Here is an 18029-nt window from a genome sequence, read left to right on the forward strand (position 1 = left end):
TGGGTTGATGGCAGTGGGGGACACATCCTAGATGACCTCTAAAGATATCTTCCAACTGAAGTTATTCTATGGTTCTATGAAATGTATTTTTGCCTTATGCCTCGTTAAAATTCTTAGTTTTGTTGTGAAGCTGTTCAAAGGTATTGCARAGTTTCAAAATCATCATTTTATATCATTAAGCAAATAGCAAAAGGATTGCAGAGAGCAAAAGGCATTCCTRTTCCACATGCTTTGCTGTTTGATACCATCCTTAGCATTCAAGCAGTAAGTTAAAGTAAGCCCAACTACATTTTTGCTGCCCAAAGAAAATATACTGGTAGTGCCTTGCTTGTGCTGTGTAGAGGGAAAGTTCACAGCTGAAGTTTTAACTGTTGAAGTGATACTTGTAAGTGGATGGATTATAGTTCATAGTTGCTCTAAATGTGTTCCTAGGATGGGAACATACCTCTGCTGCTTGCAGTACAAAATGGTCACACGGAAGTCTGCAAATACCTTGTGGATCACGGAGCAGACATCAACACTAGGGACAAAAACGGAAGGTACAGCAAACTAACATTACCATGTTAATTCTGTCCTAAGGTTGACTCTCAGATGAAGCTTTCTTCCTGAATCCTTCCCAAAATCACTATTATGTGTATTAATGCCTCTTGTATCAGAGAGCATACCCTGATTGTTGAGAAGCCTTACAGAATTCTGGCTAAAGGGAAATGTGAAGTGGAAACTAGCTAACTACAAAACTACCTGTGACTATAAGAAAGTCCTTGGGCTACCAGAGTGGTGTAAATGCCATTTGGAAAACCTTTCTTCAAGAATCTGATTGATAGCACTTACGCGCTCATTGTTTTGTAAATGTTCCAGTTTTAAATACTACTCTGTTTTCGGCATGAGATAGTTTCTCCAACTTAAGTCCTAAAACTATGTTACTTGCAAGTGACGTCCATGGGGGCTCTTTTCTCTACTATAATGCTGCCACAGATGCAAGATAGCAGCAGGAGAAAATACAGTGAAACTTTGATATTGGAGATGCTGCCTTATAAGAGAGGTGCCATTTAGAGATTTGTTGCCTTAATAGATACCTCRCACATTAGAGTATTATGTTCAGACTGGAACATCCTATGGTGAAAAATGCACTTGTGTTGATAATGGTGATAATGACTAAAGTCATTTGAAAATTTTGAATTTTTATAAACAGTTATTGAAACTGCAGAAGTAAAGTCACTGAGATGACTTGGCTCTTATACCTGATTGCAATCTTTATTATTATGTAAGATACCGTGTCCATATTGTTCTGTGGCAACACCTACGATAAGGCTGAGCCTTAACTTGGTTTATATCAGTCCGAAGTTGTATTAGAGTTGTCTCTCATTTAAGCTTTCTAAAGAAAACCGCTTTATTCCCTTGGTTGGTTTGAACTGCCTCATCAGTGCTTTGGACTTGAAGTGCTGACCACTCCAGGACCTCTTCCTTCCTCTCACTAATTAGCATTTAATCAACAATGTTGAGATTTTGTTACTTGATTGGATGAAAGTGTTTTTGTCACAGATATGCCAGTAGTTGGATTTTTTCTTTTTAATGCTGTGTGTGGCAGCTAAGAAAATGATATAGCATGGAATATACCATTTTCCTTTTCCACTCTCCCTCTGCTAGGGAGATTAGWCTTGCATCTTGTATTCACACAACTGTTCATGCTTTTCATTAGAAAAAAAGAAGGTTTAGTTGGGGAAATGTTTGAAAATGGCATGTCCAACTTTCTGTCTTGTCCAGGTAACACTAATTATTTTGGTCTTCTGAAACCATGCCCGTGACTTTGGCAATGTTACCCAAGTTACCACTTGACACTACTTTTTTAGCACAACAGTRTAACAGCCACCACTTCCACAGGCCACACTTGGAGTGTGGTTTTTATTTATCAATAAAATGATTGTTGTAATATCTAGTAGCCTTTCAGTTTTATAACTGTGCTGAGGAATGTRTTTGCTGGTGAACTTGGCCAACCTATTAGGCGTGTTTCGGGGAGATGAGACTGTCATGCCTAGGCAGCAAAGGGATGCTAGAGCATGCCTGAAAGGTATTTTTTTTCTGTTTGTTTGTAAGTATTCTGTATGTCTCTGATAATCTGTGCAAGTCACTTAAAAAAGACAGGTAATGTAGCATGTGCTTTCTGTGTGCTGCTGTTATTCTAGGATCTGACACTGACTAGCTGCCCTGCGTTGGGGTTCAGGAACACATTGTTAGAGATATTTGGAGATGGGTGCAAAGCATGACAGGTCTTTGTAGAAGATCAAGCTGGGAAGTTTAGGGAAGGGGAGAAGAGGCAGAGCAGGTGGTTGTGAGAAATGACAGTTACAGGTATGTGTCAATATATGTGTTCATAAAATCTTGGACTTCATTGCTTAGTTACTGTCATGGTTTTTCCTGAAAGAAAGAGTTGCAGCTTAAAAAGTACAGTCTTGACATTTTTACRCTGTGTTTGTTTTGTCCAGAACTGCTTTGATGGTGGCTTGTGAAGCTGGTAGCCTTAGCATCGTGGAAGCCTTGCTTAGAAAAGGTGCAGATGTCAGTTTAGTAGATGTCTTCGGACAGAATGCCCTGCATTACTCCAAGCTCTCCGAGAATACAGGGATCCAGAATCTCCTGTCATCAAAGATCTCTCAGGAAGCAGGTATGTAAGAGATGCTGATCTGCGGCTTGTCACTTTGAATTGCCTGGCTGTATGTTTAGCAATAAGCGATTTTACTTCCTAAAGCAGCCTGAAAATATTTCAGAAGCCATCTTCAAGGTGGTCTGGCTGTGCCTTCCCAAAACGGCAAATTGCAGTCTCCACCATAAAAAGCTTATGCGGTAAAAACTAGTGTGAGATGAAGTRCTGCGGAAGGCATAAAGAGATATTTTGGAGAAAGAAAAGGTAAACTGATGCAGTAGTGTGGTGAAGTCTTGTGTGCAATTTGGAATAGATTTTCTGTTGTTAAGTGAAGGAATAAACGGAACATTTTAGCTCCTCAGTTGGTGGTTTAGAGAAAGAAGTAACGCAGAGAGAGGGCTTTATGGTCAAGCTAAAAAGAGTTTCCAAAGTGGGAGCCTAATGTGAAAGAATGGTAAGAGATTGTAGTAGAAGCAGAAATATCACAATCCTTAGACTTTTATCTCAATATGAAACAAACAAAAAAAAAGAAGCAGAGAGAGTATGTAGTTCAAAGGGGGTGTGAAAATTAATGTATATTTCTTGGATTTCAAACACGAATTCAAAAACCAAACAAAACATTTATGGTGTGGGAAGCAGAGCTGAGAGTTTGGTTAGGAATGGCAAATAACTTTTTCCTTGATAGCCATTCTTAATGCCACTTCTTTTCTACATTACAGATACAAAGTCACCGACTAAAGCAAAACAGGTATTTGACTTTTTGTTTGAAAATACTCAGGCTGTATAGGCTTCTAAATTTTTGAGAAACTAGTAATTGACATGCATACAAGCACTAGTGAGTGCCACAGCGAGATGTGCTACCAATAACTGTATTTTGTAATGCGAAAGGTTTTAGTTGTTCATTTAAGAAATGAGTTTCAGAAACATCGCTTTTAAATTTAATTTCCCTCTGTAATAGTCAGCAGTGACAGCAGCCCCCACTGCGAGAAAAGGAAGAGAGGAGAAGTCGTGTCTATGTGTGCGCGTGCACGCGCRTGCAGGGAAGGGGTGCCCCATTTCTTGTGTGTAACTGCAGGAGCTTGGCTCTAGGACTCCCTGTCACCTCAAAGTATAGAGAGGAAAATCAAGAAAAGGTCTCTGTGTTTCCAAAAAGGGGTAACTGAACTTCATCCTTGGTTACTTCTTACTGGAGACCCGCGTCTGGGAGAATTTCTGCAGGCTTAGGCAGTTAAACAGATAAATACATTTCTTACATGTCTTATTTAGTGTCATGGTATCTCGGAGCACAGGTGTCTTGTAGTCCTGCTGGTGGCTGGAAAGTGGATGAGGGTGCAATGCTCTGAGTCACTCCTCCTCTGAGTTGAGGTGGGTTTTTCAGGGACACCAAGCAGAAGCTGAGGGAGAGGAAGGACAGTACCGCTAAGAACGGCATGACTGGGCTATGAGTGAATGGAAGAATTTTAAGATCACTAGTGCTAAACCTATTGTCAGCTTGTGCTTTTTCACTAAATCTTGTTTGTTTTCACTGAAGCATGTTTTCCAAGGGACAGAGTCTTATTGTCAGGCATGTTTAATATCTCCGTTTTAATCAAGATGTAGTCTTTAGATAGAAAAAAAAGAAAAAAGGGCACTGCATGAGCTGCTAAAGTTGATATTAATGTGGGATTTATATATATATATAATATATATATATTTATTTTTAATAAAACAACTTACTCAAACTTTACTAACCAAACTAACAAACCTACCTTCTCTGGCTGGTGAAACTTTCAGCATGATCAAGGCTCTAAATTAAGTTCAGAAAGAAGTGGAACTCCAAAAAAACGCAAAGCCCCACCTCCTCCTATCAGTCCTGTTCAGGTAAAGAAAAGACCAATTCTGAGATGCTTTTAGGGGGTAAGAAGTATTTTGAGCATTATGTGAATGATGTAGCCTAGATTTGCCCTATCATTGTTATCTTCTACACCTGTTATATCGTGAGTGCTTTCTCTGACATTGGGATGACACCAAAAAGACATGCATTGGTTAAAGTGAAAATTACTTGAAATATGGCATCATCTAAAATACAGCTATATAAATTACTATATGGATGCTTCTTCCATTGAAAGTTGAAGGTCTCCTGGTTATGATGACTTCCATAAGTAAATATATGTATTTTAAATATACATATATACATACACAGTATGTGCATATGTGTAGAAATATATAATAAAATAAAATGCACAAATAGATATAGTATCAAAATGGAGCTTAACAAATATATTTAATGTTAAACAGAAATGTTACTCATATAACAGCAACACTGTGTATGTACTACTGGCTCAGAAGACCCTGAATAATTAGACCTGCTCTTTGATACTAACCCAGAGTTATGACTTATTGTAGCATAGGGGAAAGTACTTTTTAGTATATATGTGGGCACATGTCACCAATAGTTACATTTACACACATGTATGCATGCATATACTCATTTATATAAAATCTTTTACAGCTTAGTGATTTGTCCTCTCCACGTTCATCAGCTTCAACTCCCATGACTGGAAAAGGACAGGCTTTCTTTGCTGACCAAATCTGCAAGGTATCACAGTTGACAGTAGTCTTGGGGAAGGAAAGTGTAATACTGTAATAATTTATTTGCTGAGTCCAGAATCTCCTGCGAATTAATTAGCTGAATTTTGAGGATTAGAAAGGAATCTATTAAAAAGAAAAAAGGAACCTGTTTCAAAATAATCCACATTTGCTTTGTAAATTACATTTATGTTCAGTTAGTACGTAGTAGAATTAGTCATAAGCTAGTACTTAGCAGTATGATTATGAAAGTAAGTGTTATTTTATTAACGGGAGCTCATTACCTAATGCCAGTGAAGTATGTGGCATTGTGCAATACAAAAAGTAGAGACTCTTTCACCAAAAGACATCAAGAAAATGTTGAGTGTGTTCTGTCTGATCTTTACCTCATGGTGTTGAAGATTTCACCTTTTTAAATAATTACAATATATTGCACTTTCTAATCACAAGACGGCAGCTTTCCAAACTGTCTGTGGGATAGTTGCCCCAATTTTGTTGACATTTAATGAGAACTGCCCAGCTGAATGCTGTTAGCAGATTTTGAAGTATTGGCCACATGCTTCATCCGGCCCTATACCTGCCGTTGTGAACTGTGCAATTTTACATCTGCTTTCTGTGAATGTGTTGTCTGCTGGTGTCCCAACAGGAAGAATTCAGCCCCCTGAATAATAAAGACAGACTGAGCGACAGCACAACAGGTGAAGTAAACAATAATCTTGATCCTTATTTTTGAATTTGGTGGTATGAAGCATTGAAGTCTGGTCAGAAATCTGCTGTGCCCTTCTACTTGGGATAACTATAAGGAGCAACTTTTTGCAGTTTCAAGTCTCTACCTAAACCTCCTGTTTATCTGAGCAAGTTAATGCRTTTTGGGGGAAAACACGTCTAAGAATAGTTCTCCTGTTCACAGTGCTAGGTGGTCATGGAAAAAAAGGCTTAATTTGAAAAGACACACTATGTAGCAAGCTGTGGGATCAGTTCAGCTTTACAAAGTTTTTGTTTTTCCCCCCTCAAGGTGCTGATAGTTTATTGGATGTAAGTTCTGACACCGACCAGCAAGATCTACTTATGCTGATGCAAGCAAAAATCGCTTCTCTGACATTACACAACAAGGAGCTACAGGACAAATTACAGGTGGTGTATTTTTGTGCTGTTCTGGTGATCTGTTAGCCTGTTAGCAGAACAGAGTAGTGCTTACCATTTTAAAGAGATATGCTGTGAAGATAATTTAAAGGGCTTGTTTTAGTAAAAAAAAAAAACAAAAAAACCCCAAAACAAACAAAAGAAAAACATGGACACACTGCCCCAAAGGACTAAATTAGTGTTTTGATTTCACTTTTCCCATGAATTACCGAATATCTTTGTTTATTATGATAACCACATTCTTAAATATGTTGTTAACAGTTGTGTTAGTAAAATTTTAATTTGCATAGCTTTGATTATTACCTTATGGAGATCAGCCCAGACTTTCAAAGGAGCTTGGCACTTACTGCTTTCTTTGACTGTAGGTGGATAAATGGGAGCAGCTGGTTTTTGAGGTATTCTAAAAATTTATCCTATAGAGCTTTAATTGCTCATCTCTGTAGAACGTAGCAAGAGTTCCTTATTCTCTTGTAACAAATATAATCATACATTTGTTTTTATCATGCAATTGTTTTGGTTTATTTTTACACAGGAAAGAATACCTAAAGAAGCCAATTCTACTATAGATTCTTTTCATTCAACCCAAACAGAGTTTGATCAAACAGCAGATAGACAAAGTGAGTTCTCAGCTCAGGAACTGAAGTCTTCATTAAATGCCACCCAAATTCAAGAACAGCCAGCAAGCCCCAGTGAAGTAAAAATAAAGCACCTCCAGGAAGACTTAAAGGATGTGCAGAGGAAATTAGAAAATTCTGAAGCCAAAAGAAAGCACTTAGAGGTTCAGGTCCAGTCTAGAGTTCCAGACAGAGATCATTTAAATAGCACAGACATTTCAGAAAATGGCTCTGATCTTAACCTAAAGCTCCAAGAAACTCAGAACAGGTATGGGGAAGCAGTGAAAGAGGTTTTGAATGTACAAAGGCAAATGAAATTGGGTCTTGTTTCCTCTGAAAGTGAAGAAAACAGTTCTGACCTGAGTAGGTTGAAGGTTACATGCGAAGAATTTGAAATGCTTAAGCACGAGTTGAAGAGAGCATTGGAGGAAAATGAAAGACAAAAAGAGAAAGTAAGACAGCTGCAGAAAAAGTTTGAAGAGAGAGAGCAGAATGTGCCAATGTCTTTGGAAGAACGTGAGGAAATAAAGAATACATATTGTTCAGTTATTGACAACATTAACCAAGAGAAAGCATTGTTGATTGAGAGATACAAAGAAGGGCAAGAGGAAATTAAAAGGCTGCAGGATAAGCTGACAAATCAGACACAGCTGGAATCTAGTGCTGAAGCTGGAGAAAGACAAGAAGCAATGAGCAGAATGATAGATGAGCTCAACAGACAACTTAGTGAATTGTCTCAGTTGTACAAAGAAGCACAAACAGAGCTCGAAGATTATAGGAAGAGAAAAACTCTAGATGATATAGCTTTGGACTACATTCCTAAAGATGAGCATGAAAAGCTGATGCAGATAACAAATTCTTTGAAATACAAAGCTGAGAATGAGTTATCGGAAATGAAATCCCAGTACACAAAAGTATTAGATGAAGCAGAAGAATTAAAGCAACTGATTGACACTCAGAAACAAAACTCTGTGCCAATTACTGAACACAATCAGGTGATGAATGCACTCAGAAGTACTTTAAAGGAAATGGAGGAAGAAGTAAATGAGCTCAGAGGACTGCTTACCAATAAGGAAAGTGAAGTAAGAAACCTACAGAAGGAATTACTGGAAGAAAAAGCCGCAATTAATGAAGCAATGGTACCCAGGTCTACTTATGAAAAACTCCAGTCTTCATTAGAAGGTGAAGTTAATATTTTGTCATCCAAATTGAAAGATGTAATCAAAGAGAAGGAAAATGTGTCCTTAGATGTTACACAACTGAGAAATGAAGTTTTGCATTTAAAGGAAGAGAAGGAAGGTATGCACACTCTGCTTGAAGCAAAGGAGCGGGAGGTAACTGGGCTTCACCAAAAGTACCATCAAGCTCAAGAAGATCTTCTTGAAATGAAAAGATATTCTGAAAGTTCATCAAAACTAGAAGAGGATAAAGATAAAAAGGTTAGTATTTTGCTGCAGAGGAGGGGTCATATGTGAGCTCAGACTGCAAAACATGTTGGATAGTACATGGGTGATCTAATACACCATACTGGGTCAAGTGCCACAGAATGGAGTAACTTTTGAGTTTGCCCCTCTAACAATTCCAATGCCACACTTCTATCTTTCAGTTCGTAAAACCAAAGAAGCTTTTATTGAACATATTTGACTTTACGCTTGCTTTCCTCTCCCATGAAGATGTACATGCTTTTTCAATTTACCTCTTTTAAAATCAGCTCAGGTTGAGTTCACAGTATTCAGGCAACTGAAGTCAAAGTAGGATTTACAGCAGGAAGAGATCCGTAAGGAGATGTCTAGAAATAAAGGATCAGAAAGGAGCAAAAATACACCATTCTGAGTTTAATAAAGCACCTTAACACCAGCATGACTTGACTCTTTTCCTTCTATAACTACCAAGTCAGTCACTACAAATTTCTTTTACGAAGCTGTGTATTCCTCTGCCTGTGGATAGCTTACCTGGGTTTGGTATGTTTATCCTGTGTTCAGAAGCAGTGTCTGTAAAGTCAGTAAATGCAATTCTTGTTCATAAATATAGCTGGCTTTCAGAACTTGGAATACATGTTGAATGACGAGGCTAGGAGTAGAGCATCAAGCAGGTGGCAGGGACCTGTGCTGAAAGGGAGAGATCAAGGGGTCTTTGGGCTGAGAATGTCATTTGTATGTGTGAGGTGCCGCTTACCTGCAGACATCCTTGTTCTTGTGAGAAGCCAGAGCTGTAAGCTGCTGCTTGGAGGGAAATGTCACACTAGTCTGCTAGGTTTGGGGGAGGCACTGCAGAGCCAAAACTGCTCTCATGCACTGCTGTGTGAACAGTGGGTTGCAGCAGGGGGGAGAGGAGCACTATAACCCTTTGCTTCCGTAATGTCCTTGGTTGGCCGTTGAATTGTCTTTTTTTTTCCCCCCAACTCTTAAAGATAAGTCACAAATTTCCCTTAGATGACACCTGCGAGAATGCTGCAGTATGCCCTGCAGCTTTTCATGAGAACCTGTTTTTTCCCCTCCCTAGATCAATGAGATGTCCAAGGAAGTTAGCAAGTTAAAAGAAGCACTGAATAGCCTTTCTCAGCTTTCCTACTCGACCAGCGCCCCCAAACGACAGAGTCAGCAGCTAGAGGCATTACAGCAACAAGTGAAGCAGTTGCAAAACCAACTGACTGTAAGTATGATAATACATAAACGCACTGTTATTCCCAGTTCTTCCAAGAGGTGTGGGGCTTTCCTAACTGTACCCAGTTTAAACTTGAGCAAAGTCAATGAGTATAAGAAAAGTAAGTTTTATCCAGAAGTTTTATAGTGCTCTGAAATATTTTTAAGGAATCCACGTTACTTCAGAATTGTTGTTAAGAAATTAAATCTAACTATAGAAAGCTACTGTTCCCAATATATTCCCTGAGATCAATAGTGGAACCAAATTAATGTACTTACAGTGGAGTGTGGTGGCCAGACCTGCCGCTGAAACCTTGAATTGTGAAAGATATAGCCAGTGTACTGTGGATTTGTGTGTTTTTCTCAGAAACATGTAGATTTAATCATCAGCTGAAGTTTTTTGTTTCTCAAGCAAAAATAATTTTGGCTTCTTGGAAGAAAACAGTCACTGAAGGCATGAAATGTCAAGTGAAACAGGTCCATCTGTTTGGAGGGAGCACAGTTTATTCTCTGAATTTTTACACTGCTTAGTGTTTTATGATCATAGCTGTTTGTACATAAAAGGCCCAGTCTTTTAAGCTGGGCAGAATCGTAATAGCTATTTCCAAGAGCTAACCTGTCCAAAGAAGCATTTTAATCCACTGCAGAAAATGAAAAGGAGGTATTTCCTGCCAGAAGCCTTTGTTGAGAGCTCTCAAGTTATCCTGAAAGGCAAATTCCCAGCCCAGAGTGCCAAATGGCTTTCATGGTGTCTGCTTTCCTCCTCTCCCCTCCAACAGACAAATGAATTAATAGACATATAGGCCAGAAAAAWTCTTTTGCAGTGAGGGGAAAGAAACAAATAAGTAGACAGTTAAACACTGGGTCCTGTCAGTGTAAAGGCCTATGTTTTTTTTTTTCTTATGTCCACAAAGTCCATAAGATGCTTTCATCTCCCACTGCTCAGGGACCAGCAAAGTAGTGTGAAATGCAAAGATATGCAACATGTTAGGAAAGTGGGTAGGATTTACAACAGGACTGTACAGTTCTTCCCTTTTGTTCGTCTGGCTTTCCAGACAGCTTCACGTTTATGTGCAGAGGTGGCTTTCAGGATGTGGCAGTCTGAGATCACAGGAGAGGAAGCCTCCTTTCCTTGTTTGAACGTGTAGTAACTAGTCAGAGATTTTATGAATCAGGACCTTTGTAAGCACCTCCTGTTCACTTGGTTTCCAATATTGCATAGAGTATGGGTTCATTCCACGTCTTTGCAGCTCAGTGCTTCCTATAGCCCATGTCAGCTCAATATCTCGCTCACTAGGATGGGTAGAATTACAGCATTTCTGTGGATTATGCTTCCTAGCGAATTACATTGTGGATGACCAGCAACACAGTACTGTCTCTGAGCTGGTTTTCCATGTATGCATAAGAGATTGTTCTATCCCTTGCAATTTCCTTGGTCTCCCTAAATCTAGTTGTGGTGTTTTGAAGTGAATAGTTCTGAATGTTCCATGACTTTCTGCTTAAAACTGTTTTCCAGGAAACAAAGAAACAACACCAGGAGATTGTCTCAGTTTACCGGATGCATCTTCTCTATGCTGTGCAGGTATAACTGTGTATTATCAGATAATCAGTAGGTATTTTAATGAAATATGTTTCTTCTGCAGATGTTAAGATCTTCCCTTGTTAGTCTGACTATTTAAGCACAAATTTAATGCAGCTTTCTCTTGGGAAACTGATGTACTTAATATACCTTGAAAATAGTCTGTAAATCTTCTTAAGGAGTAGAGAGATGCTTGAATTTAATTCTTTCCTTCTTTCTCCTCTTGTTTAGGGTCAAATGGATGAAGATGTCCAGAAAGTGCTTAAACAAATTTTATCCATGTGTAAAAGCCAATCACAGAAAAAGTAAACAAAAAACAAAGACAGCTCTCCATTTTTATTAATGCTGATATGGGTGTTTATCTAGATTTGCCTTAACATAAGATTTAAAATTGGCAATTTGCTGCTTTTTTTTCCCATTGTGCTATTTGTGAGGTGGATTTGTCTATCTATCTCTACCACTTCCATTTGCATTTGCATGTGCAATAACAAACATATGCCCACTTTTCATATCCAAAATGCAAGCATGTACTTCAGACTTGTTACTTAGGCCACTCCATGTCACATTGATGTGAAAGTACTTTGTAGCTTTCTCCAGTAGGGGAAGGCTAATCTGGATGCAAGCACCCATGTCGCCTGGGTAAAGGTGAAATTCTTCATAAGGTCTCCTGTACTATTTATAAGCTGTATCTTGTTACTGGGGAGTTTAATTGCTTGGTGTTACGGGACTCAGCTTCCTGACATTTTGTTATATTCAGTCTTTGGCAGAGCAGAGTTTGGGCAGCCTTGCAGCAATGAGCAGAAGTAGATATTTTTGGTGAGCCAGAACGTCAAACAGCTACACTTATTATTTAAGATTAATACACCATAAGGTAGCTGTCCCAGTCCATCCAATGCACTGAGTAACAGAAATCATACCATGCTTCATAGTTTCCTTGAACCGCCTGGTAGTAGAATTAAACTATTTCAAAAGGTAAAATCATTAGTTTATTGAAGTTCTGTACAAAGCAGTACAGAAAGGTCTGTACAAACCACCCTTTATGATAGGTTTAGCTATCTATGCAAGCGTTGGCCATGAAGCTCAGGAACAAAACCAGAACATAAACTTCAGACAAGGGATTCTAGTGAACACAGGATGTTTACAGTGAACGTCAATGCCTCGAACTTCCTAACCTCACTTTTGTAAAGATCTTCTCTTCAGTATATTTTTATTGGCCCTCTAATGAATTTTTTTGTAACTAAACCATTTTTTCTACATAATGTTTGCATTAAGCTTATTAACAAATATTTTTAGGTAACTGTGTTTTAGAGAGTTTCTTTTTATACCCCCAAGCATTTGGTAATAGTGAAGCATAGTGAAGTGCTTGAAAATTTCTGTACAGAATATTAGACCTGTTTGTCAACATGGCCCAGAGCAGTGAAGTGTAAAATACAGTTCAGCCTGCTGTTTCAACAAACGTAGAAATGATTGGTAGAGAAGAGCAAAAGGTATCAAAAAACGTTCTCTACATGTTCTTCCAGAGGCCATGGGCATCAATAAAGCCTTTGTCAGCATCGTTAAATTTAGAAGTCAAATAAAAATGCCTGATACGGTATAGTATAAAACTATGTAAGAATATTTCTAAGTACACACTGCACTTGAGGGTACAACCAATCTAACTAGYTTACAGCTTCACTATGGTATTTGTTTTATTCCTGTTAGCAGATATGTCTCTAATAGAGAAATCTCCAGGGCTACATAATCTATGAAGTTTTTATAGAGTCATAATATGACAAGAGTCAGCGGTGCCTCAGGCTGACTAGACTCATACTGCACTTATCAGATAATTCCTAACCCTGGCAAAACTGAAATGGATTTTAAAAACACAAACAAGAAATACATCTTTGCATCAGTTATACTTCGGTGTTACTTTTCTTGGGTTGTTTAACTAATGCCTGCTAATTTTGAACAGTATTTTATAGTTAGATGGTTTTGAAAATGCTCCAAAGAAATGTGAAAAGAATTTTGCTGCAGCACTTAAAACAACAAAATGTTAAGCATGCTAATGCTGCAAAGTATAAAACTTGATAAACCATTTTGTAGGCTGCCTGATGGATTTAGTCTTCTACTTTGTTTTGGTTTGTATATTTATTACAATTATATTTGTGGAATATTGAAAATTATACACTACAGCATAGCAAGTTTCTTTATATGTAATTTACAAGGAGTTTCCTTATGCAGCAAATAAACTATTTCCAGGTTTTTTCATCTTTGTTCTTTTTGTATATTCAATTTCTGTTTGTATTAAGGGAAATCTTGTTACATTGTTATAATGGGGTTCAAAAATGTTCTGTATCTCACGGTTAGATAACTATATCAAGCGAGAGAGGTCTTTTTCCCCCAAATTGGAGCTTGATTTTTAACTTTCTTGATCTGATGGCTAGAATAGAACCACTCCAAATTCTGTGTAACCCATTTTGCCAATTATACCTTCTGTCTACTAAGTTCAGAGCCATTTTTCAAGGGGACATTCTGCTAAAAATAATAGTTTTTCCAGTCAGCAGTGGATGCATTCCAGTTAAGTTTAAAACCACTGTAGTCGGGTATCACAGATGGTGCAGCCCCCCCCCAGTTCTCAAAACCGCAGTTTTTTATTAGCATCTCATCCCATGCACAGGCAACTGCAATGGAAGTGTATATACATGTGCATGTGGGTGTATACATGTGTATATATGTGTGTGTGTTTGTGTATACATCTATATACTCCTCTCTTAACTTTGTCTGTCCCATTGCCTTTTGTCATCTCTCGCTCCTCTGAGTTTTATTTGAGAAAATAGTTTTTAGTCACTTGTTTGCTAGTATCTTCCCATTTCAGGGCAGAACACAGTAATGGTAGGAATTGCACATCTTTTGGTTACATCCTGCCAGTCAGTAGCTCTTTAGCCTCTTGTAAAAAGCTGCTGTAAGCTGCAAACGGGGTTTCCTTCGAGCAGGGCTGTTGATAAACTGGCGTGTGAAATCTGTGCCTGGTGAGATCACCTGGTAGGGTAGAACCGAGTCGCTTCAAGTTGTGGATTAAGGATTTTATCACTAACTAGTCGTTGCTGATGGATTAATAARATCACAGAATGGCTCTTCACAGGCATGGGCCTGCTGAGCCAGTATTCCCCATCTGAATTGCCATTTGTTTTCCGTGTGATGGCTGGGCACCAGCTCTGGTGCGTAATGGGATATTTTAGGGGCAGACCCATGGTGGGTCCTGCCTTTCAGCCTTCAGAGTTGGTTGCTGCTACATTCAAACAGAAGTGCTTCCTGGGCATCACAAGTCTAGTAGGCATTTATTTATGGTGTCCTGCCTGCACAGTGAGGGCAGCATAGGTCTTCCTCTGGGCAGCATTTTTACAGCTGAGTTTCTTTTTTTCCTAAACATACAAGTACTGGGGAGGAATGATGCTCTCACTATTGAAGTTACTGTCACCAGTTCACAAATGACAGAGATTATTTGGTCAAACTGCTCAGCTTGACCCATCCCCCTTCCCATGGTACAAAGGTATGTGAGAATAGTGATGAGTGGTAGCAGCAGACTTGAGAGGACTGTGAACATGTTGAAATTCAGAATGAGACATTATCCATTTAGATCAGTGCTGAAGGTCACCTTTGCTGTTGTTGTGCTGGAGAAAGTGCAAGTCCTTGTAAGCAGGTCTTGCCCTCATTATTCGGGATCTAGTTGTCACAGACTCCCTCTTCTGCCAGCTCGGTGGGCAGGAGAAGATGGTGGGCAAGGATGCGATTCAGGAGTTTGGATGCATTGCCAACAGGAAGGAACATGTGGCTGTAACATGGCTGGTCTGGGGAGGTGGGGTGAAACCCCTTGTGCCTGTTGCAGTCAGTGAAATGCTGTTGCACTATTTCCACCTAGGGATCTTCCTCCACGCCCTGGCTCGGCCTCCATCTGTAGGCAAAATACTCTGTCTCCAGGACTTATCTTGCTCATGCAGTTAGCTGCCATATGCGCATTGAACCTGACTTGGCTGTCTGAAGGGCAGAGGGAGGTCCACTGTGGCCAGGCGAGATGTCAGTCTACTATTTATCCGCTGAATTCTGTCTGCTGGTTCCTGAACAGTGTCTTCGAGCAAAAGCAAGCAGATGGCAGTATGATGGGACTAGCTACCTGAGAGGAGACAGTACATGTCTGCTGGCTGTCTAAACCACTGTACTTATTGCTGGACAGGCCAAATATGGGAAGAAACTCCAAACACTGGAGGATGGTGCTATTTGCAGGTTCTTGTGGTGGCCTGCACAGATCTTGTGGCTCCCAGCAGCATATGGTGGCACATAGCTAATACATGAGCTCAATAGTATCTGACCCCTCTGGATGAACCTGGCTGCCTGGACATGCCCCACAGCAGCAGGACAATGTGATTTTGTTATCTGATTACCTTCCTCCCTTCAGAAACCATCTCCTCTTGTTCCTCTCCTCACTGTAGTATGTGCATACTCCCTGCTGCTGCTGTGGTTATTTCCTGCTCACAGCTCCCAGGTCCCTTATGCAGGAAAAGGAAAATAATCTTTAATCCCCATGTAGCTGCTTATGTTAAGATTTTATCTGCACAGTGATTCCTGGAGGCCTGAGAGCATCAATAAGTGTCACTCCTGTGGAGCTGGCTTTCCAGAGAAACATGAGATTGGGAATAAAAGAAGGTGTTGCCAGATAGTTTCTTCAGGGATCTCATGCATTGAGATACTGAGTAAGGAGCAAATAGCTCCCCTAGCTGGATGTGCAGAGCAACTCCGTGAAGGTAGAAAGCCCTGCTGGTTTCCCTTCCGCCATTCCTCACGCTGTTCAGTGAAGTGACGATGTACTACGTGTTGGCGCAAGACAACAAAAGCCAAAGGAAGGCCAAGCTGCCATATGCTGCAGTAAACCACCGCACCATGCCCCAGGAGGAGCAACCAAGAGAGCTAGTGGAAAAGCTGGCTGGAAATCACTTGGCAGATGCTCCATCACTATGTGGAGCTGCAATTTAGTTTTAAAGCTCACATCACATTATGCAAGTTTTCCAGAGCAATGGATGGCTGTCTAGGGAAAGGAGGTAGGTGGTGTGTGATTTCATGGCAGTGAATGTTTCAGAGCTAAATAAATCCTTGGTGCTACATGTGCTTTGCGTGTAGGCTATAAAAGCTGCTGGATGGGGTCTTTGGCAGGGTGGGGATGCCAGGCTGGAGTGAGCAGGAGGGAGGAGGATATCCAAAGAAGTTGGAGACCCAGGCAGGTATGTGGGGAGAGGTACAGTTGTGACAGTGGAGCAGAAGTTGTCCACCTGAGCCTTTGCCTGTCTGACCTGTCTCCAGGCCGTGGCTTGTGTCAGGCCAACCAGAGCATCCTGGGGCTTTCTGCACCACGGTGCCAGCCTTCGTGTGAGCAGAGGGCAGAAATGAAAAGCTGACACAAACTGACCTTGTACCGTGATAGAGATCCATGTTGGGGGGAAGAATCACCTGCTCAAGTGGAGGGGTCAGGCTCCCTCGCGTGGGGCAGCACCTGGTCCTGGGGCACCCMACGCGGTTTGGGCCCTCCAAAGAGGCAGGGCCTGGGGCTGGTGCTGTGGGCGGTCTCCGGCATGGCGGCTGCGCTGAAGGTCCCGGGCTGCGCGCGGAAGCAGCTTGCGGAGAAGCTCTGGCAGGAGCCGTGTTACGTGTTGACGGACTTCCAGAGCAGCAGCCTCGACAGACGTGAGGTAACACGGCACAAACCCTGCAGGCGCGAGCGTAACCCRGCAAATTCTTCCAAATGAATTTGAACTGGTACAAAGCTCTTGTAGGCCAGATCAGTGGTTTAAATCCTCTATTCGCTGTGGTTTCCATCRGCCACAGGGAGCACTAAAACTGCTTTTAGTTTAATGTCAAGCCACAGTTCAAAAGTTCGCTCGAGTACCTCGACGCTTTCATTGGTAGCGCCGCTGTCTGGTTTTCCTGCCGCGGGTCATGCGGGCGCGAGCCAGCTCGCAGCGAAATCTTCCACAGCAAAGCAAAGCGAAGTTTCCAACTTTTTTTTTTTYYTTTTTAAAAAAAACAACCCTCCCTTCCACCCCCCTATTTGGATCATTCGCTGATCCTTTGGAAAATAAGTAAACTGATTCAAAAACAAGWGCGGAGATGCTAAATACAGAGCAGAGCCTGTTTTTATTTTGATTTGATGTCCCTTTTCTTCCCAGGGCAGTAACAAATTTTTCCTATTAACAGTCGTTAACCCCTTTAGCATCAAGTTCTCACGCYGTGGTACAGTGCAGCTGAAATAAGTTTGAGTTCCTGAGTTAGGAGGTTCCTCCTTGTCTGAGGAGGTTTCGTCCCCCTGCGCAAGCGGGGGAGGTTTGTGCTTTTAGTGCTCCGCGCGCCAGTCCCGAACCGGGATGGAGCTGGTGGCGGCGGCAGGGCCTGCTTGGGGAGGCGCCTCGAGGCGCCCGGCCTGCCCGTGTTCACAAGCCTTTGGCTGCCCTGGCGGGCTCTGTTTAACGAGCGTAACGCGGGTCGTTACACAACCATCGGATTTCAGTCCGTTTTTTTAAAAGCCTGCTCGAACGCCGGTCTGTCCAGATCCACGGTGCTGGCCCTGCTCGAGCATTTTCCAACCGCCTGAAATGCTCAGACGGTTGGTAATGGGGCCTCCTACGAGCGGCTGGGGTTTGGAGAGAGGCACGTCCCGGTGACTTCATCCCCCGCGAGGAGCGCGGGGCCGGAGCCCGTGTCCCGGCAGGCGCCCGTCTGCTGCCGACCGCCTGCTCCGGGCCCCGCTGTTAACCCTTCCCAAGGGACGTAAAAAGGACGAAGCCGCTTGTCTGGAAACCTCCCGCTCCGAGCGGGGT

General features: G+C 41.2%; 1 protein-coding gene across 3 annotated transcripts in view; it reads left to right on the forward strand.

The window, feature by feature from the left end:
* RAI14 (retinoic acid induced 14) overlaps positions 1-13434 on the forward strand; it is a 75876-nt gene extending 62442 nt beyond the window's left edge. For 2 of the 3 annotated variants that reach the window (XM_085326310.1, XM_085326307.1), the window contains exons 7-17: positions 433-539; positions 2484-2662; positions 3361-3389; positions 4415-4501; positions 5133-5219; positions 5856-5907; positions 6225-6343; positions 6885-8405; positions 9469-9618; positions 11125-11190; positions 11419-13434. In XM_085326310.1, coding sequence (XP_085182436.1) covers positions 433-539; positions 2484-2662; positions 3361-3389; positions 4415-4501; positions 5133-5219; positions 5856-5907; positions 6225-6343; positions 6885-8405; positions 9469-9618; positions 11125-11190; positions 11419-11496 — 2475 coding nt within the window. In that variant the 3' untranslated portion in view covers positions 11497-13434. The remainder of the gene's footprint in view (positions 1-432; positions 540-2483; positions 2663-3360; positions 3390-4414; positions 4502-5132; positions 5220-5855; positions 5908-6224; positions 6344-6884; positions 8406-9468; positions 9619-11124; positions 11191-11418) is intronic. The other variant, XM_085326308.1, reaches the window with a different exon arrangement.
* The last annotated feature ends 4595 nt before the right edge of the window (positions 13435-18029 follow it).

Source organism: Rhea americana, unplaced genomic scaffold (genome assembly GCF_003343005.1).
Source record: "Rhea americana isolate MKP2758 unplaced genomic scaffold, rheAme1 scaffold_13, whole genome shotgun sequence".
Lineage (NCBI taxonomy): Eukaryota > Metazoa > Chordata > Aves > Rheiformes > Rheidae > Rhea > Rhea americana.